The 21,273-nt window shown below is 40.8% G+C and overlaps 1 protein-coding gene across 1 annotated transcript in view; it reads left to right on the plus strand.

Annotated features, from left to right (window-relative positions):
* The first annotated feature begins 1,057 nt into the window (after positions 1–1,057).
* Positions 1,058–21,273, plus strand: part of NUP133 (nucleoporin 133) — a 57,394-nt gene continuing 37,178 nt past the window's right edge. The window contains exons 1-9 of the mRNA XM_065894043.1: positions 1,058–1,308; positions 2,968–3,086; positions 5,630–5,733; positions 12,055–12,162; positions 13,853–13,987; positions 14,596–14,766; positions 16,350–16,505; positions 16,816–16,886; positions 20,340–20,487. Coding sequence (XP_065750115.1) covers positions 1,127–1,308; positions 2,968–3,086; positions 5,630–5,733; positions 12,055–12,162; positions 13,853–13,987; positions 14,596–14,766; positions 16,350–16,505; positions 16,816–16,886; positions 20,340–20,487 — 1,194 coding nt within the window. The 5' untranslated portion in view covers positions 1,058–1,126. The remainder of the gene's footprint in view (positions 1,309–2,967; positions 3,087–5,629; positions 5,734–12,054; positions 12,163–13,852; positions 13,988–14,595; positions 14,767–16,349; positions 16,506–16,815; positions 16,887–20,339; positions 20,488–21,273) is intronic.

Below are 21,273 nucleotides of genomic sequence, written 5' to 3' on the forward strand. Positions count from 1 at the left end.
AAATGGCCAAGTTTAAAGAGCATATACAAATTATAAGGCTTTTTGATAGACTGTCCTAATAAAAGACTACTAATTCATCATCCCACCGGGGAGGCTATACAGTAGGACGTCTTTCTCCACAGCCTTTTCAACATGAGCTATTTTCTTTTTTTTTTGCGGTACGCGGGCCTCTCACTGTTGTGGCCTCGCCCGTTGCAGAGCACAGGCTCCAGACGCGCAGGCTCAGCGGCCATGGCTCACGGGCCCAGCCGCTCCATAGCATGTGGGATCTTCCCGGACCGGGACACGAACCCGTGTCCCCTGCATCGGCAGGCGGACTCAACCACTGCGCCACCAGGGAAGCCCAGAGCTCTTCCTTTTGCCTTGGCCAACTGCCCAGTTTTACCAAATGGGGCAGAGGTGGTAGTAAGATAGGGGTCCTAATGAAAGCGTGAAACCAGCTTTTAACGATTGAATTGTGAGGGGTCTGCAGGACTTCCAGGTGAAAGCGTCCACTAGGAGGCTGTCAGAAGCCTGTGGTTTTTGAGCAGGATCTGGTTAGCGATACGGACTTGTGGCGTCACCAACGTGAATGGGAAATGACAAACCTAAAGAATAACATCTAAAACACTGAGTGTGAAACCAGTGTCAGGTTTAACACTTTCCCTCCCTTCTCAGCTTGGACCAGGGAAGAACTCATTTCCCAAGAGGCTCAGGAAGGACCAGCGTGCAGAGGCTTTGCGTTCCAGTTGCTGGAGGGCCACCTCCACCCGCCGGACTGGAGAAGGGCACCTGCTTTTGCTGCTTCACATCCCTGGAAACTCCGGATTCTCGCCGCTCCAGGACGGGGCCACGAGCACACAGTCCCTCGCCTCCTCTAGGGGCCGCCGCCTTGACCACGCCCCGTGGCTCAACGCTACCCGGTACGTCACCACCCCACCCCCTCCTTTCCGGTTTTTCCTGACTTCCTGACCACGCCCCACGCCTCGGCAAGGCGCTTTGACGTCATCACAGCGCGCCCGTGTGGCCTGGCGCTGCGGTTTGACGTCTTCATCGCGCTCTCTCCTTCCCCTCAGGTGTTCAACCTTCGCGCGCTGGCCGAGCCTCAGCTCCACGGTTGAACGTGCGCTCTCTGTAGCCTTGCGTCATGTTCCCGGCCGTCTCCTCTCCGCGGACACCGGGGCCCGGGACCCGAAGGGGCCCGCTGGGCGGAGTCGGGCCGGGCTCCACGCCCCGGGCGACCGGCAGGAAGGGTCTGGCCCTGGGGTCTTCGGTCAGCTCTCCGGTGCTCTTCTCGCCGGCCGGCCGTCGTAGCTCGCTGAGCTCGCGGTGAGTGATCGTCCCGGGTTGGGTTTGGCGAGTCACAGGCTCACGGGCCACCAGAAGCCACCGGAACCGGGGAGGCGCGGGACGCCAGAGTATTGGGAGAAGAGACCTCTGTCACCCTTGCATCCTTGTGTGTTGTTATTTCAGTCTCGCTTTAATTCATCAATTGAGTCTTCGCATCATGCACTTTGCATGGAATTACCTTTGTGTAGAGGTGAAGAACACATTGGATTAGAATCAGTGGTTACCCGCCTCACTCTTAGTACCCCTGTGATCTGGTGTAGGTCACTCATGATCTCTTCGTCTGCGAAATGGCGATAATGATACCTGACCAGAGCCTGCGAGGAGTCAGTATGAAATGCCACGATGCAGATATAAAGTGGAGAGTGAGGACCTCAAACCCTGGAAAATCATTATATGTGCTTAACATACTAACTGCCCTTAATATCCGCTGGAGGATAATTAAAGGGATTTTAGCTACAGAAGTTAGCTTTGTAGCCAAATTAATAGGGAAAAGGCTTTCCATAAGCAATGAGATAAGACTAGTAGTTTTGTTACCAAATAAAAGCGTGGCACACCAGTTCACGTCACTCGTGAAACCGTGGTCTGCATCTCCCCTTTCATAATTAAACTAGAATTTAAGAAGAAGCTAACGTGTCTTGAGTGGTTTCTTTTGAATTCGTCTATCAAAAATGAATTTTCCCCTGCAAAAAGACGGTGATACTGGATCTTGAACTTTTAGTTAAAATTTATCTACAGAAGTTTGCAGTACTTTAAAGGAGAAATGATTTTTAAAGAATACCTTGTATCCTTTTGCGTTTTGTAATGTGCTCTTCAAATGGTAATCTTGTGATTGTTTTCTACTCCTTTTGAGAAAAGTCAGTGAATAAAAGTCATACTTGGTTTTCTTTTTTTTTTTTAATTTCTTCTTACCTTTCGGTAATCATTGAAAGGAAAAACCTTTGTTATAATACTTTGTCAGAAACAATGCTCTCAGTCACTCTGCATCTCCTCAGTTAATCCTGTGATAAGAGGTAGAATAACTTTTATACTAATAAATTTACACTGGTTTTCTGAATGTTAAGAAGAAGGGGAGAAGGAAATATAATTTCTACTGCTGTATCTGTTATCGAAGACCAGGTAGCAGCAGATACTCACAACCCTATTTAATTTCTTGATTTTGATTGTATAAATCTGGTAGATTCTTATAATTCTGTATCTGATGAGAGCTTAAAGATAATCTAACCCAATGTTTGTAAAACTTTTTTGACCACAGAGTATGATAAACTCTATATTCTATTTCGTTTTTTAAAAATGTTGATTGAGACCCATAATTTGAAAAACACTGATCTAGTCCAGCCTGCTTATTTCACAGCTAAGGAGGCAGAGTTATAAAGAGTTTAAGTGAATAGATCATGCATCTAAGAGCATGAAAGTCTGAAGCCAAGTTTTCCTAAATCCTGTCAGTCTTTTTTTTTTTAAATGAAAAATAAATTTAATAACACAGTATATATGAGCCAGAGTTTTTTCACTGTTATACTTCATCTTTCTTCTTGTTTATCAGAGATTTTCTCTTTATTGTGAAAATATATACATAAAAATTATAATGAATAATGGAAATTTTTAAGTTATGAGTGAAATAATATGGTCTCGTTTCTTTAGAGGAACACCGACACGAATATTCCCGCACCACTCCATAACTGAGTCTGTGAACTATGATGTGAAAACATTTGGATCTTCTCTCCCTGTTAAAGTCATGGAAGCCTTAACATTGGCTGACGGTGGGTATCATTTTCATTTGCTTCTGTTAGCAATGCAAAATGAAGCCTAGGTCTGGCATGGAGATTGAAATTTGTGCTTTCTCTGGTATACCTTCACTTCAGTGGAGAGAAATAGGTGGCTTATTTGGTTTTTCATTGTAATTGAGAAATATAAATTTGGGAAGCAGAATGAGTTCTTTTTAGCACAATCAAAATAAGTGTTTATGGTTGTACATACTCTATATGCAAAAGTTAGTCCAATTTCAAAAGTTGATTGAGTATATGCTTTTTAAACAAAATCCAAAAAACTACTGCCTCACATTACTGGGTTTAATAATTCAGTAGAATCAAGTCTTACCTCCTTTTCTGGATCCTATGTAGTACCCTAGAGGCTGTATGCACTAATTTATGTTATCAATTTGGTGCACCATTAGAAGATTCTCCTGGCAGACAATTAGAGTGGAAGTGTGGACGGTGCAGCCAACACAAGCTTTAGAAAGACACTGTTAAGGATGAGTTGGGGTGACTAGAAGAGCAAAGTTCAGAGCACCCTGTGATTTCCTGGAACAGTGTTTTTGAGACTGCAGGTAGTGACTGAAATCAGTTTAGTGGTTCATGACCAGCATTTTTTTTAAAAATGAAGTAAAACAGATTGCAAAATATCAGAGTGCTTCTCATTTCGTTTTATTAAAATTGTGTATGAATGCATCATGATGTAAAATGGATTTCATACTGTGAATGACAGTCACAAAAGTTTAAAGTACTCCGTTCAACAAGAAGGAATATTTCTCATCAACTTGAACCGGCACATCTTGCCAGTAAGTCCATGGGAGCTTCAGGTCCAATTATTTTCAGGCAGCTAAACTTCCATGAACCTCTGTCATTAATTGTTCCTATTTTAAATATATATTTTCTTTTCCCGTCTAAAAATTTCAGCTTAAATTGCATTTAAACCTTTTGACACATTCCTGGTTCCTGCCACCAGATCATGTTAATAACAAATAGTACACAGCCTCAGAGGAGAGAGTCTCTAGAAATCAGGATGTGTAAATTGAAGAGTGTATAAACTTGAGAGGAACTCGTCCTCACGTAGAAACTTCCAAGTACTAGTCAGTTGGTGTGCTGTGTTAGCGTCCTCGAGGGTTCACCAGTGGAGGATTTGGAGCTGCTGTAGTGCTTTCAGGAAAAGAAAATACGGAGCAGATACTCCAGTTTAGCAAAAAGCCCACCCTTAACCTAGGTATGATGTGATATTTTAGCTTGTACATTATTGATGCCTTTTATTTTGCCCCTCTACCCTGACTTTAGTTTTATTTATTTATTTTTTTTGCGGTACGCGGGCCTCTCACCGTTGTGGCCTCTCCTGTTGCGGAGCACAGGCTCTGGACGCACAGGCCCAGCGGCCATGGCTCACGGGCCCAGTTGCTCCGCGGCATGTGGGATCTTCCCGGACCGGGGCACGAACCCATGTCCCCTGCATCGGCAGGCGGACTCAACCACTGCGCCACCAGGGAAGCCCTACCCTGACTCTAAACGAAGAGCAAAGCTCACATTAATCAAATTTCTAGGGCCGCTAATACATTTACTCAGGTTTACCACCAACATGTACAACAGCAATAGACCAGTCACCCTTATCCACAGGCATATGTTCCAAGACCCCCAGGGGATGCACCGGACCCTGTGTGTACTGTATTTTTTTCTGGACGTACATACCTGTGGTAAAGTGTAATTTATAAATTAGGCACAGTAAGAGAATGTCCAAGCTGCCAGCGTCACTTCTCTGTGCTTTCAGCCATGTGTAAGTAAAACAGGGTTACTTCAACACAGGGACCGCGATACCGCGACAGTGACTCTGATAACCTGCACTATGACTATAAGTGGCTAATGGGCGGGTGGCAAAGGAATGATTCACCTCCCCATCAGGACATCGGGACAGTGTAAGATTTCATCACAAACTTAAGAAGTGTTATTTCTGGAATTTTCCATTTAATATTTTGGACTGCAGTTGACCACGGGTAACTGATACCACGGAAACTGAGGATGAGGAGTGACTACTGTATACTAATTTAGTTTTGTCACTTAATACGGAATGTAACCCTTTAGGTCACCATATAATTAAGTAATTTATCATACTTTCAGAGAGCTCTTATTTGAAAATCTTGTTCTTTTGAAGGAACGTGATTTTTCCTTGAAATATTTTATATATTTAATGAGGTTTATTATTTGTGTTCTTTATCAAAATTATGAATGTTACTAAATATAATATTATAAAAAGTAAGATATCTGTCTATAACAAAACTTAAGAAATATTAAACCTAGGCCCAAAATATACTTTTTGCCTTTAGATATATTTCTAAAAGTAGTTGTCAAAGTTAAATGGATCTCTTGTTTCGGATATTAATAACTTGAATTATTCAAGAGTATGTTTTGTTGTGAGTTAACCTCGTGTGTGTGCTGATTACTTTTTTAGGTGAAGATGGTGCCAATGAAGAAGATCTTGGTGTGAGGAAGTTTTACTTATTCATACTTTAAGATTAATTACGTACCTCATTTTTTTTCTTCAGTTGACGATCAGCTGACTGTTCACATAGATGAAGGTGGATGGGCTTGTCTGGTCTGCAAAGAGAATCTCATTATTTGGAAGATTGCTCTGTCACCTATTACCAAGGTAATGGTTCTTTAGAGAGCTGGAAAGAGAGGAGAGGATTCCTAATTGGCTCTGAATTTTTACCCTAAATTTTTAGAGTTGTTGGAGGACCATAATTTGAATCTACTCAAGCATTATAGATTTGCATTTTCATAGCAATATGAAATACTGAGCATATCATTTCAAAAAAGTTTCTCCCCTTATCATGAGTTTAAGCAAGATCCATCTTATTTACATTTAATAAAATTAGAGACATGGACGTTTTTAATGAATGTCATGCTAGTCACTCTGTCTAATGAAGTCTAAGACTAAAATCCATCCACATAAGCTGAGGAACTAAGTTTTTTTTTTTTTTTAAGGTTTTCAAAATAACATTTATTTCTTAAAAGTTAACATGTGCATAATAGGACACCAAAGAACACAAGAAGCGAAATACAAAGTCATCCATCATCACAAGCAGTTTACCATTTGATGTGTCCTTCTAGGTCTCGTTTGTGTATTTAAACACAACTAAGCATCCATTTTTATGTAATTAAGATCATACAGTTATGTATCATGCTTTTTCACACATCATTAATATTTACCATTTCAAAATCCCAAAGCTATGAGTATTTTGATAACCAAAAATACACTACACCAACTTAATCTGGAAGGGAAAATAATGTAATCCTTTCTTGGCGACAAAAACTTCAGAAAAGACAAAAATGGCAACAGGCCTCTAGATAAAGATATTGGCAGAGTTATGATTAAAATACTACATTCCCTTAACGTTCAATTAAAAATGAGACATAAAGCAACAGCGTACCCAAAGTGTAATGCTTTTAAGAGGATTCATTATCTGATCTAAACTATTGAAGTATTAGCAAGGAGGTATGTTTCCGCTGAGTTACTTAACAGTGTATTCCTATAGTACAGCTAAGAGATGCACACACATCAATGGTTATCATCAAAGTATAAAAAGGAACACATCCACATACTGCCCTCCCTTTTATACTTCCTTCAGCCCCTCTGCTGCCAACCTAATGAACAAGTCCTGGTGTACATTTCTCAGATGGTTTAACAATTCCGTGTCCAAGATGCTACTTTTTTACCAGTTATAACAAAGATATTTACAAATTGGTTAATTCACTAGCTCTACTGTTTAATCATACATTGTCACTTTAGGACTCCTAAAAAGCCTAGATGTTGCAAAATAATGAATGAACCTTGTCCATAGTAAGCATTGGTACTTTACAAAAATGCACATTTAGACCTATGGTTATAACCTAAAACTGTCTTCTAGATGTGGAGATACTAGCTAAGAGCCCTTCCCTTCACCCTTCCTCTTACCCCTCCTCCAGCATATCAGTGACTAAGTACAGGACTATATCTAGCTCCAAGAGGTGGATTAACGTAGATGCTCCCAGAAGACACAGCCCTTCCTAAAAATCAACAAAAGGGCATTTATTAAGGGGTTATTTTACTACCTCTACTTTTAATATACTTTGGGCATTAGGACTTGCTTATTCTTTAATACACAGCAATATTAACTAAAACACACAAATAGAACAATGGTTAGACAATCTGAACTTGTCTAAAGACTCATGGGCACAGATCCCTTCTCTGTACTTCCTTCCCTGTCCACTCCCCGCCTCCCCACCACCCAGTGAATAGTCAGCTTACTCTCCAAGACTCAAGTTTAACAATTTCCACTCCCCCAATACAACCATTCCTATTAATTAACAGAAAAAAAAATACTTAAAAGGTGTTACTTTTAACTCTCTATTTTCAACATATGTTGTGTACTTTTACACATCTAGAAAGATTAGATGTTTCAAATACAGATTTAAGTTTGTCCACTATGTATACACGTAGTAGCACTGAAGAAACTGCACACAAAGGCTATAGTCACAAAGTGTCTCCTAAACAGGAACACTCTGGCCTAGAAGCTTCCCCTTCTCATCTCTATCAACCCAGTGGATAAGAATAATAAGCATCTGTAATGCTTAGAGGGGATTTTAACAATTTTACTTCCTCCAGTTGTTTTCAGAAGTCTTTCCTATGAATTTTAACACAAAGTGTACACAATGTATTTATCGGCTATTTTTGTCATACACTGGCAACCTCTTTAACATCTAGGAAGACTAGATGTTGTCAATTTGGACCCTCTGTCCTTTATGTACACTATGTACACAGCCAAGTAAAACAAAACGCAGAGACACACCAGACAATGGTTAGTCTTGGTATAAAGCCCTTTACACTTTCTTCTTTCTCCCTGAACCAGCACAAATAAAATAATGTGTACTGCTCAGAGAGGTGGTTTGATCATTTTGATCACTCCATTTCTAAAAGACAGTATTTCATATGAATTTTAACAAAAGGATATATCTACAAAATATGTTACTTCATTACCTCTACTTTTAACATACTTGGTGCACTTCTAAACATCTAGAAAGACTAGATGTTTCAAATAAGGACTAAAGTTTGTCCACTATATACACAGTAGTGTTGAATAAACTACACACATGTAACAATGGTTAGATCTGAAAGTGTCTTCTACATAGGAACATTCTAATCTAGAACACTTCATTTCTCCCAGTACCTCCTTTCTGCCATCCATCCAACATTGGGCAAGTACAGGCACAGGTGTCACTTAGATGTGATTTACAATTTCACTTCCAAAGGCCCTTTTCAGAAGACGGCCTTTCAATGAATTTTAACACAAAGTGTACAAAATGTGTTAGTTTACTAACTCTACTTTTGTCATACATTGGCAACCTCTTTAATATCTAGAGATTAGATATTATAAAATTGGGACCCATTGGTCCAGTATATACAAAATATATACAGTAAAGTTAAACAAAATGCGTGTAACATATAGAGCAATGGATAAGTTGAAATGTTCTAGTACCTGCTAGCAAAACATCTTTTGCAATCTTCCCTCCCACCTCCCTAAACCCAATGAACAAGCACAGAGTATACTGTTCAGAGAGGAGGTTTAACAATTCCATTTCCAAAGACAGTATTTCCCATCCGTTTTTAAAAGCTATTTACAAGAAGCATTATTCTACTAAAACTACTTTTAAATACATCAAGCACTTCTAAACATCTAGAAAGAATAGATATTTCATATAAGAACTTACTTGTCCACTATGTACACGGCACTGTTAAATGCAATTGCACACACGTACCAATGGTTATAATCTGAGGTATCTTCTAAATATGACCATTTTGGCCTGAACCATTTCCTCCCTCACTTCCTTCTCTCCACCGCCAATCCCGTGGACAAGTACATGCATGTGTAATGCTCAGAGGTGGTTGAACAAATTCATATCCAAAAGTCATTTACAGAAGACAAGCTTTCCTATGAATTTCAATAAAGTATGCAAAACGTGCTCATTTTACTACTTTGTCATACACTGGCAACCCCTTTAACATCTAGAGACTAGATGTTGCAAAACTAGGACTCAATTTGTCCATTATATACACGATATACACAGCAAAACAAAACATACAAAAAATAGTTTTGTCTGAAAATGTCCACATATGAACACACTAGCATATTACCTTTTGCAATTCTTTCCCTCCCTCCTCCAAACCACTGAACAAGTATAGACAATAGTATACTGCTCAGAGAGGTGGTTTAACATTTAACATTCCCAAAGACAGTACTTCCTGTGAATTTTAACAAAAAGATGTTTACTACCTCTACATCTAACACACGTTGAGCACTTCTAAACATCTAGATGGACTAGATGGTTCAAATAAGGACTTAATCTGTCCACTATATACAGAGCAGTGCTGAAGGAACTGCACACATGTTACAGTTGTAATCTGAAACTGTCTTCAAAATACCAGCATTCTAGCCATTCTAAGACCAACCCCCTTCTCTCTCTCCCCCCTCCACCAACCCAGAGGGCTATCATGCTCAGATTTTCAGAAGACAATCTTTCCCATAAATTTTAACACAAAATGTACAAAATGTATTATTTACTAACTATTTTTGTCATACACTGGCAACCTCTTTAACATCTAGAAAGACTAGATGTTGTAAATTAGGACTCATTTGTCCATTATATACACAGCAAAGTGAAACAAAATGCAGGAACATAAAAAAGACAATGGTTAATCTTGCTTCACTATAAACACACTGGCACAGAGCTCTTTGCACTTCCTTCTCCTCCCCGTGACCTTGAACCAGTGCACAGACAAACAGTGCATACTGTGTACTGTTCAAAAAGGTGGTTTGGCCACCCCTCCCCCCCCAAAACAACATTTCATACGAATTTTAACAAAAAGATATTTACAAAATGTCTGTTTACTACCTCTACTTTGAACATGTATCAGGCACTTTAGAAGATCTAGAAAGACTAGATATTTCAAAAAAGTACTTATTGTCAACTACACATACAGTAGTAAGGAGTAAAACGCACACACAAACCAATGGTTCTAATATGCAAATGTCTTCTGTGACCAGTCTGGCACAGAACCTTCTTTTCTTCCTCCTCAACGTCTTCCATTCCATGTCCTCTAACCCACGGAACAAACGTGGACCTCTGTGGCTCCTGATGTCGCCTCTAGAGGCGGTCAAACAACTCCATTTCGAAAAGTCATTTCTAGAAGACATTTCTTTTCTACGGTTTTTTTTAAGAAACAAATAGGCATTTACAAGACATGTGACTTTAACTCTATCATACGTCGGCAACGTCTTCACATCTAGAAGGCCTATATGTAGCGAAGTTTTCTTTCGAAAGGTTGGGGGGAAAGTTGAGAGCAGCTTTTTCATATTATATACACAGGCCTTCTATAACCGGCCAGTAAATCTTCCCAAAGGGTGGCTGGCACTTCCTATTGGCCGCATGTGGTGCGTTATTCTACCATTTCTATCTTAACGACATCGAGGTCTTGGTAGAACGACGACCAACCACCCGATGACCCGATAACGTTCCACCCGTCGTCGACCGGGGCTCCGCTCACCTTCCGGGCCCGTTAAGGCCTTTGTCCGTTGTTGTCCGGACGAGGTGAGGTCTGGTCCAACTGGGGCGGAGAGGTCACCTCAGGTCCCGGATACGTGCGGGCTCCAAGGCCTAAGGGTGGCTGAGCTGGCGTCCACGTAGAGCCCCCTTCCTGGGCCCTCGAGGCTCTAACGGCCTTCCGCAGCGTTCCAGTGGCCGCCATTCTTCTCGCCCTGCCACGCCCGGCGCTCAAAGGCGCCACGTTCTCGGTGAGCTGCCGGAGGCTTCGCCTAACCCCTGCAGCGTGGGGTCAAGAGACCCGGCGGTGGGTGGGATCTGGGCTCCGAGGGGCCGCCGCCATTAGGTCGCGGAGGTCGGGGTGTGGGGGCAGTTCGTTGCTGCTTCCAGGCTCGGGCCCTGCCAGTGGGTGGCTGCGGCGAGGGCTCTGGGGCTCGGTAAGACACAGCCTGAGCTTGTCCCGGGGGCCCCCCAGTTCACCTGCCGACCAGAGGCCGGAGGGCCTGGAGGGCCTGGAGGGCCTCGGGCTAGAAGGCCGCCATCCGCTTCTCACCGTGCTCTCTGCCGTAACTCTGAACTGAGTTTCTTAGAAGATAGGAATGTATTTCACTGAATCTACTGGATGATGCATAATAAAATAGGAAAAAATGATACCAGTTTTTATAACGCTAATTTAACTTCCAATTGTCAACTTCTCACACGGGGGTTTTCATTTGTACATCCACTCCTGTACCCTCAGCAGCCTCTTCTTCTTTCCGCTCCAGATCAGGCATACTCTCCTGTACCACTTGTGTTCACTGGGCCATTGTTCCACTGGGATTTGGGCTCCCACTTACCTAAACTCTTCACGTCTACTGGCCTCTGTACTGCTGCTACCTAGAAAACCGTGTTTGTAGTTTTAGGAGCATAGGTGAGGGAGAGGGCCTGGGGTGGGCATCCTGAGTTAGCAGAGGAACGCTGATACTTGGCTGAGTCTAAGAAATGTTTTCTAGGTGACTCGGAATACTAACTCTGTGGTCATGCAGATTTTAAATGTCAACTAAACAAATCAAGATTAGACTGGGAAAATTCCATAGGAAGCCTACACACTTCTTTCAACCAATAGACCTTTTGGTCTGGGAAGAGATTGGAGTAGTTTATATTAAGGGTCTGGTCTAGCTGCTACATTTTCCTGATTCTATATCTCTTAAAATATTTTGTTTTAAAATTACTGAAAATGATGATGAAAGCCTGATCAAAAAGATATGAGAAGAAAGAGTATTTGTAGAATGGTATTTCCAGCAATGAATTAGAATCTAAAATATGCAGAGAAGGGAAATAGTGAAGCCAGATGCATATTCAAAAACTTGGATTTGACATGAAAGATGTTTTGTTTGGATTTGTTCTATAGTTATCTGTTTGCAAAGAACTTCAGCTGCCACCTACTGATTTCCACTGGAGTGCCAACTTGGTGGCTCTGTCTTACTCTGCTACCTCAGGTGAAGCACATTCTACTCAGGTAGGTGACTTAAATGCTTATTGAAGTACATTTTTTAAAATAAGGGAGTTCTAAAGTTGGAGGAATCCTCCAGCCCAGTTCTGAAACGTAGCTATAAAGCTACAGGAATCAAGACGGAGAGGTGATGGCAAAGAGATGGACACACAGGGCAGTGGAACAGAATAGAGAGTAGAGATATAGACTCACTCAAGGATGGCCCTTTGATCTTTGACAAAGGCGCAAAAGAAATTCAGTGGATCAAGGATGGTCTTTTCAGTAACTGGTGTTGGAATCATTGGCTGTCTTTATGGAAAAAAGAAGCATTCCTCCTAAACCTCATTCTTTATGTAAGGATGAACCCAAAATGGATCAGAGATCTAAATGTAAAACTAAAAACTTTTGGAAGAAAGCAGGAAAAAAAATCATCATGACCTGGGATCAGGTGAAGAGTTCTTAGAAATTACCAAAAACATGATTCATAAAAAAAAAAAATAGATAAATTGGACTTAATCAAAATTTAAAACTTGGCTCTGCCAAAGGCACTGAAAAGAAAATGAAGAGAGAACTACAGACTGGTAGGAAATAGTATATTATATAAATATTATATACGATTTATATATCCAACAAAGGATTTGTATGTAGAACATAAAATGAACCCTCAAAGCTTAGTAAGAAAACAGACAACCCAATTTAGAATAGGACTTGAATGCTTTACCAAAGAGGATATAAGGATGTCAAATAAGCACATGAAGAGGTGTTCACATCATTAGCCATTAGGAAAATGCAAATAAAATAAGTGAGATACCACTACACCCCTATTACAGTGGCTGAAATGAAAAGCACTGACACTACCAAGTGCTGACGAGGATGTGGAGCAACCGGAACCTCATACATTGCTGGTGGGCCTGCTGGTGGTACAGCCACTTGATTTTCACTTCTCATAAAGTTAAAGTACCCTTGCCCTATGACCCAGCAATTTCATTCCTGCCTATTTACTTTAGAGAAAGTAATGCTTATGTTCACACAAAAAAGCAGTACACTAATGTCATAGCAGCTTTATTTGTGATAGCCAACGGCAGAAACAATACGAATGTCCTTTAAACTGATTTATCCATAGGATGGAATACTACTCAGCAGTAGAAAGGTATGAGCTACTGATACATGCAACAACAACCTGGATGAATCTCAAAGACGTCATTCTAAGTGAGATAAAGGTTCTATTCAGTGTCAAATATAACCAGAGTCAAAAGGTTATATTCTATATGATTTCATTTGTTTGGCATTCTCAGAAAGACAGAGCTATAATGATGGAATTAGATTGCCAGGGGTTAGGGTAGGGAAGGGTGTGACAGTAAAGGGAAAGCGTTAGGGAGTTTTGGGTGCAGATGGAACTGTACTGTATCCTTATCGTGGTGGTAGTTACATGAGTCTACACATGTTTTAAAATTCACAGAACTGTAAAAAGCAAAAGATTTTATGCGGTCTGAAGAGAAACCAGAGTATAAAAATTCATAGAACTGTAAAACAAAAGGGGGAAAATGTCAGTTTTACTGTATGATAATTTTTTTAATATGAAAAAAAGGAATTTTTATTTCTGATTTCTTTTAATCAATAGTACATTGCCCTGGTTTCTTTATATCAGTGTCAACAAACTCCCAACTTGGGCTCCTTCTTTTATTGTGGTTACTGAGTGTTATGGTCTTGTTTTGAGGCTGTTGCTGTCATGGTTGCCACCAGAGAAGGATCCATCCGCTATTGGCCAAGCCTTGCAAGTGAAGACACTTACACAGAGACGTCTGTAGATCTGGGAGGTGATAAGACTTGCAGTTTCCTAACAACAGTGCAGGTATATGATATTCTTTTATATTTATTGGAAAGCTGTGATTTGGCTTGGAAGTGGGATTTAAATGACTAAAAATTTGGGGTTTTGAGCACATCATACAGGCAGGGGGTGGGGGGAATCAAAAAGAGGCAAGAAAAGAATGTCAGGATCTAGGATTTGAACACTTAGACAGAGGGAAACCCTTCTCATAGGACTCTGCAATATCAGTAGTGCATAGTAGCCGATGTTATTCATTTCTGTCAGAAAGATCTTCATAAAATGACGTAGAAACTCTTAGACAGTAGGAGGAATGGTTTGCTAATATATACTCTGCAGGTTTACTGAAGAAATCTGATACTTGATTTGTTGAACCTGCATGATGGTGAACCTATCACTTAAAAATCAGAATTAAAAAATACATGCAGTTAAAAAAATTGCAACAGTTATTCTGTGTAGAATTAATATTAAGTGAATGGATTCATAAGTGACTTTAATAAAATAGCACTGTTCTTTTTTATTCTTTTAGCTTTGTTTTAAGGTACAGATGATCTCCTTCTGTATCAAAGTGATTTGTGTTAATTTGCTTTTCTTAGTCTTAACTGCTTAACTAACTTTGCTATGTTTGTTCACAGGGAGGAAGTTTTATTTTATCCTCATCGGGAGGCCAGCTGATTCGCCTGATACCTGAAAGTGTAGGAAAAATTCATCAGCATATCCTGCCTCAAGGGCAAGGTGTGCTTTCGGGAATTGGTCGGAAGGTTTCTTCTCTTTTGGGAATTTTATCTTCTAGCAGTGATCTCATAGTAAGTTGATAAAATAACTTTGTTTTACAAGCTTCTCTTAGTGAAATCAATAAGTTGGCAGTTCCCTGTGAAGTTGGTATTGCCTCTGTATGAACATGAGCTGAAAGCTTTGATCTTTCAGTGAAGCATTTTTATTATGATGGTCAAATGAGTTCATGCCCTGTAACGTTAATATTCTTAAGTCACACAGATTATCTTATAAGTAAATTCTTTGAACTAAAACTATGATGTAAAATTATAAACGTGTTTAAGGATTAATTTTGCTTTCTAGACATAACCAAAAGTGTGTTCTCCACCCCCATGACTCCAGCTATCTGTGTGGATGACTCAAATCTATGTCCGCTGGGCTTCTGCCTCAGTCTCTGGAATAGTGAAGGGAGGCTGATGGGAACTAATGTGTGGGGGGCATCTGCTCTTTGCTAGGTGCTCCATGTTTGTTACCTCCTGTAATTATTAGATGACCTGTAACGCAGAGAGCTTCATTTCCAATTTGTAGATGAGGAACTGGCCTCAGTGAGGCTAAATGCCCAAGGTTACAGAATCACTCGGCAGCAGATTCATACCCACGTCTGTTTGCATTGAGAGCACACCTTTTTTTTTAAACTATGCTATTCCCTCTAATTTCAGGTTGCTATTATTATCTGCTTCCATAACTGGTCTTTGAACCTAAAACGTGACATGTCTGGAGGCAAATTGCTGATATTCTCTTCTCTCCTGTTGACTTACAAAACTCATTTCTCTTTTGACCTATTTCTAATGGCACTGTCACTTTTTTCAGAGACCCAGGTATAAAACCCTGGTGTGTGTGTGTGTGTGTGTGTGTGTGTGTGTGTGTGTGTGTGTGTCTCTCTCTCTCCTTACCAGGTTCTATAGGTTTGGCTTCTTTCATGTCTCACTGCCATCCCCATCTTCCTGCTTCCATTGTAAGGCCCTAATATGCACTCTTGGTTAATTTCCCCTAATTCTTGGTGCCAGTCCGCTTTACTCACTGTTGGCTCCTCCGGTCCCATTAGTGACTAGAGTCATGGTGACAGGAGAAGTGGAGACAGTTAGGGTTTTCACTCAACAGTTCTGTATACGCAACTTAAAAAACACATCTGTTCTTCAGAAGCAAGAAAGACGTTAACATACCCACGTGGAACTACACACAGCCCTACCAGATTCCTTCTCCTGTAACACAGCTCTTGTGCTCACAAGCCATTGAGACTATCTCCCTTGCTTACTAGGTTTACAAGCTCACATTTAAGACTGTGCTGTGTGTGAACCTTAATTTTGCTTCTTTCCTGGTTGTAATCCGCATTCCAATTAAGCAGGACTGTGTCTTGTTCTCTGAAGATCCTGTGACTTTCCCACCTCCCAACTCTGCTCTTCCTGGGCCTTCTGCCTTTATATTTGTGCCTGTGGAAACCCTCCTTACTCAAGGTCTGTTTCAGGATCACTCCTTCCTTCGAGTCCTAAATGAAGAATTCTGCTAGGATTACTAATCAAATAGTTATAAAATGTACTAATTTTGAATTTCAGAAAAATAGTTCATTAACATTAGAACGTAATAATCTATAAACTTTTTTCTCCTCTCCATACAGCTTTCAAGTGTCCTTTGGGATAGAGAGCGATCAAGCTTTTATAGCTTGACAAGTGCAAACATCAGTAAATGGGAATTAGATGATTCTTCAGAAAAACAAGCACATAGTTGGGATATAAATAGAGTCCTGAAGGAAAACATTATTGATGCTATCTGGGTAAGGAACAGTAACATTCCTCTCTGTAATTTTCATTTATGTGAGACTGCTAGTTCCTTTAGTTGTTGTATTTATTAGAACACATTTCAGTGTAATACACAAAGTTTCAGCCATCAGATAGGCTGAAATGGAGTAGTCAATCTTTAGAAGTATTGGAAAGCACTGATTTACTTAACTTTTTAAATGCATACATTCATTCAATAAATGTTTGACTTACTGTGGATGAGGCACTTTAGTAGGTGCTGGGGATATAAAGGTGAAAAGAAACGATTCCTAAACTCGAGCTTACGTTATTGATATTTTCATGTAGGGATCTGAAAGTAACTATGAAGCTGTTAAAGAAGGGGTCAACATTCGGTATTTGGATTTGAAGCAGAACTGGTAAGTAATTAATTTGTCCTGAAGAACATAGGAGTTGTTTGGAAAAACAAACTGATGTTTGTTATAAAATGATGAGCAGTCTTGCTGTTTCTCGAATGCCTCTAATGCTAATCTTATACTATGATGTCTTAACTAAATCGTTTGGTGTTGTCTGGCGATGCTAATTCATTTGAGAAATACAGGCAGTTGTCAGCCTTCCACTGTGTGTTCCATTAGCTGTCTGCCCTCAGTAGGGATCCGTCTGTTCTGCTGTCACAGCCGGAGCCTCTAAGAGCTGCCTACCCCGCTGCTGGGGCTGCTCCATGCTGTCATTTTTCCTGACTCAGTGGAGATGCCAGGCGCTCTTCTCCAGCCCTTTTTCTGTTGCTGAAGGAGCTTTAGCCTGTGTTTGTCGCTGTATTGAATAAAGGAAGGATGGGGTGAGGTTTTGTCGTGGTGGTACAAGTTAGAATTCAGTCATGGTTTATACTCAGAGTGAATTTCCTTAGAAATGGTGCTCTAAATGGTGCTTAAGATCCCAGGTTAGTCTGATAAAGCTACTTAATCCCATGTTATTGTTTAGCTTTAATACCAGAGGCCATATGGAACTTAAAAACCATTTGTAATATGGCTTCTGTGGCAGAGCTCATAATGAGTGCAAATACATGACTTGTAATTTTTCAAAACGCAACTTACCAGAAGTTAAGGAGTATTTTTATGTGTTCTAGAGTAATTTAGTTTAGTAGAACAAATTCTACTTGTTTCTTGGCTTGAAGTTGTACTGTTTAATTCTTCTCTCTTGGGCTATTGGGACTATCAGGACCCTTTATAGTTTCTGAAAACCACATATGTAAACTATCAAAGAAGTAAAAATAATAGTATATATTTAATTTCCCAAAACAGTTGCATTAGATACAGTGTATCTTGTTTTCATTTAGCTTTACCAGACCTTCATAAATTTAGAACTGCTACCAGGACACAGCCCACTGTGGGTGTAGGATGCGGGGATGCAGACGTTTCCTCATGTGTAGTTTTCAGAACGGAGACACAGGTTGAGAACAGAGAAACCTGCTTAGGACTGGCTGTGCCAAGACAGACCCTGGGCACCTCCCCCGGTGCTGTCATGCTAACGCAGCTCGATTCTCATGGGGCCTGTGAGATGCAGCTCTCACCCTCCTTCTGGGCCCCTCCCCACCATAGCTCCAAATGATGCGGTCATCGCTCTTTTGAATACTCTTGTTCCGGTGATCCGTGCACCGCATCTGGGTGGGCCTCTTCTGTTTAAGGAGCGTGTGTGTCTCCCTGATGCTTATTGCTCTTCCTCGGTCGATTGCTCCTTTTGGCCAGAGCTGCAACCTCGGCTCCTATTTGCAGTGAACAGCCTCATGAGTTCTTTTACCAGATGATTACTGACGCAAAGCTCAGGTAGCTTCATTCTGGATTTTTTGAAATCATAAATGTATTGCCCTGTATATACTTGCATAAAAATTTGTCAATTTAAAAAAAAAAATTCTGTTTATTTATTTATTTATTTAGGCTGCGCCGGGTCTTGGTTGCAGCACACGGGATCTTCATTGAGGCATGTGGGTCTTCTGTTGCGGCACATGTGCTTCTCTCTAGTTGTAGCACGCGGGTTTTCTCTTCTCTAGTTGTGGCGCACAGGCTCCAGAGTGTGTGGGCTCTGTAGTTTGTGGCATGCAGGCTCTCTAGCTGAGGTATGTGAGCTCAGTAGTTGTGGCGCGTGGGCTTAGCTGCCCCGCGGCGTGTGGGATCTTAGTTCCCCAACCAGGGATCGAACCTGCGTCTCCTGCATTGGAAGGTGGATTCTTTACCACTGGACCACCAGCGAAGTCCCTGTCAAATTTTTACTGATTTGCAGAATTGGTTATCTTCCTATCATCTTTGCTACCTAAAATACCTTCATGTTTTTTTAATCAGGAAGATTTTTTTTTATAAAGATGTCAAATGAAACTGGTCCAAGCACCACTCCCTGAGGAATCCTATGTTAGCTGTGTCTCTGGGCCTCAGGGGGCACCCATTACCCCACAGCGGTCCAGTCTTTGGAGTGACTTCAGTGTCGAGCCTCATCTGGACGTGGCCGTCTCTCCCTCCCTACCTGGTGCAGAGGGCAAGAGACTGCATTCTCTGCGGCCTCACTCGCTTCCTTCTTAACGTGTCATCAGTAGCTCTTTAGGTCACTGCCAGTATGTTTGGATGTGGGCCAGTGTCCTTGAATTCTTCTCGGGAATTCAGGTAGAAGTGATAAGGGCTGGGGAGCTGGAGGAAGAGAACACAGTGGAGAAGGGAAATGAGAGCCACGTTAGGACTGCTTGGTTTGAAGTGCATGTTGTCCAGCCACTAGCTCGGTTTATTATTTTTAGTTGTCAGTAGAGGGTGCTTGCCACCCTGTTAATATTTCTGAGACTTGAACCGAGAGTTGCTAAAAATGCTACTAAATATTTTAGAAGGGTTGAGATTAGAGACCATTTAATTGGTTGGGGGCAACAACTTTGATAGACTTGAGAGGACCATATACACTTTAAGATGGAAAAAGGTTTGTTTTTCACATATACAGCAGCTTGAATATACAGCAGCAGTTCTATGATTGGTTATTAAAATTAAAAACAAATTTTTTTTCCTCTGTACAAAAGTAAGCTTTAAAGAACAGATTAGATCAGGGGTTGGCAACCTTTCCTGTGAAGGTTCCAAAACTGTTTTATATTTTCAGGCTTTGGGGACCATGTGGTCTTCACTGCAGCTCTTTTACTCTGTCAGTGGTAGCATTAAAGCATCCATAGACAACACATAACAAGTGGCGTGGCTGCATGGCAGGAAAGCTTCATTTACAAAACCTCAACCTGGACTCAGTTTAGTCTGAGAGCTGCACTTTGCCAATCCCTGTAATTGGTGATTTGTTGGTCTTTTTAAGTCAGATTTATTGAGTTATATTTTACATATAGAAAATACCTTGCACCCTTTTCAATGTATAATTTGGTGAGTTTTGACAAACGCATAGTCATTTAACTAGAACCGCAATCAAGATACAGAACAGTTCTATCACTCCAAAATTTCCTTGGTACTCTTTTGTCAACCCCTCTCTCCACCTGCAGCTCCTGGCAACCATTGATGTATTTTCTGTCCTTAGAGTATAAATGGAATCATAGGGTATAAAGCCTTTTGAGTCTGGCTTCTTTCACTTAGCATAATGCATTTGATATTCATTCAGTGGTTTCTTCCTTTTTACTGCTGAGTAGTAGTTCATTGTATAGACTTACCAGGATTTGTTTATCTGTTCAGCAGTTGAAGGATGTTGGGTTGTTTCCAGTTTTAGGCAATCATGAGCAAAGCCACTATAAGGTCCCAGTCTCTGGGACTGGGCTTGCTAGGTCATATGGGAAATGTGTGTTTAACTCTTCAAGACATTGCTGGACTGTTTTCCCAAGATACAATAGATCTTTCTTTCTCACTAATTAGCGATGGTCTCCTGATTTTGTCAGCGGCATGGCACCTGGCAGACAAGCCCTGTCTCGTCTATTACTCGCTGGTAACAGTAGAAGATAACGGCTACCAAATGTCAGATGAAGTGACTGTGGAAGTCACTCAGTATAACCCACCTTTTCAGGTAAGGTACAAAGTGACAGTAACATGCGGAGTTCTTTTCCTAACCATTGCAGGGTCAGATTCTTTGAGAAATTCATCTGCAGAGCTTGGAAGTACATTTTATTTTATTTTTTTAAAATCTCTTTATTGTTATTATTTTTGGCAGCTTGCGGAATTTTAGTTCCCTGACCAGAGATTGAACTTGGGCCCTTGGCAGACAAAGTGCAGAGTCCTAACCACTGAACTGCCAAGGAGTTCCTGGAAATACATTTTAAATAGCTAGTTTTTAGGCATTGCATTGTTTGCCATCTCATATTCAGTCCTTTGTTCAGCCTTAGCTAAAGAGGAGTGAGAGTGGGAGCCCCTCACAGCGAGGGGCATGCCTCTCCTGCCATAGCTCTGTGAAGGGGTCTTCATTTCAGTATCGCTGAGAAGGAAAACATTGATGATGAACTGCAGAGTGAAAAATAAGGAAGAGACCTGACATGAGCTGGGCTTTGGTTTTGAGCCCTATATACTACAGAAAAATCCCATTTTTCCTCAAAGTAGGATTATATTTGTAGGTAACCACATTATATACTTGTCAAATTTCATGTGAACGATTAAAAGGCAAGCTCTCTAATTTTAAGCTTCTTAATAGCAATCGAACATTGTTGAATAAGTATGATGTTTTTGAGGAAAGGCCTTAACTGCTGTAAATTCATTTCATTTAATCTTGTATAGTATCTAATTCTGTTGAACTCTCACTCTTAATATGATTTGTGTAGCTGAGTGCTATAAGGAAATCTTTTAGTTTGGTCTTTTATTT

Source organism: Phocoena phocoena, chromosome 16 (genome assembly GCF_963924675.1).
Source record: "Phocoena phocoena chromosome 16, mPhoPho1.1, whole genome shotgun sequence".
NCBI classification, from domain to species: Eukaryota; Metazoa; Chordata; class Mammalia; order Artiodactyla; family Phocoenidae; genus Phocoena; species Phocoena phocoena.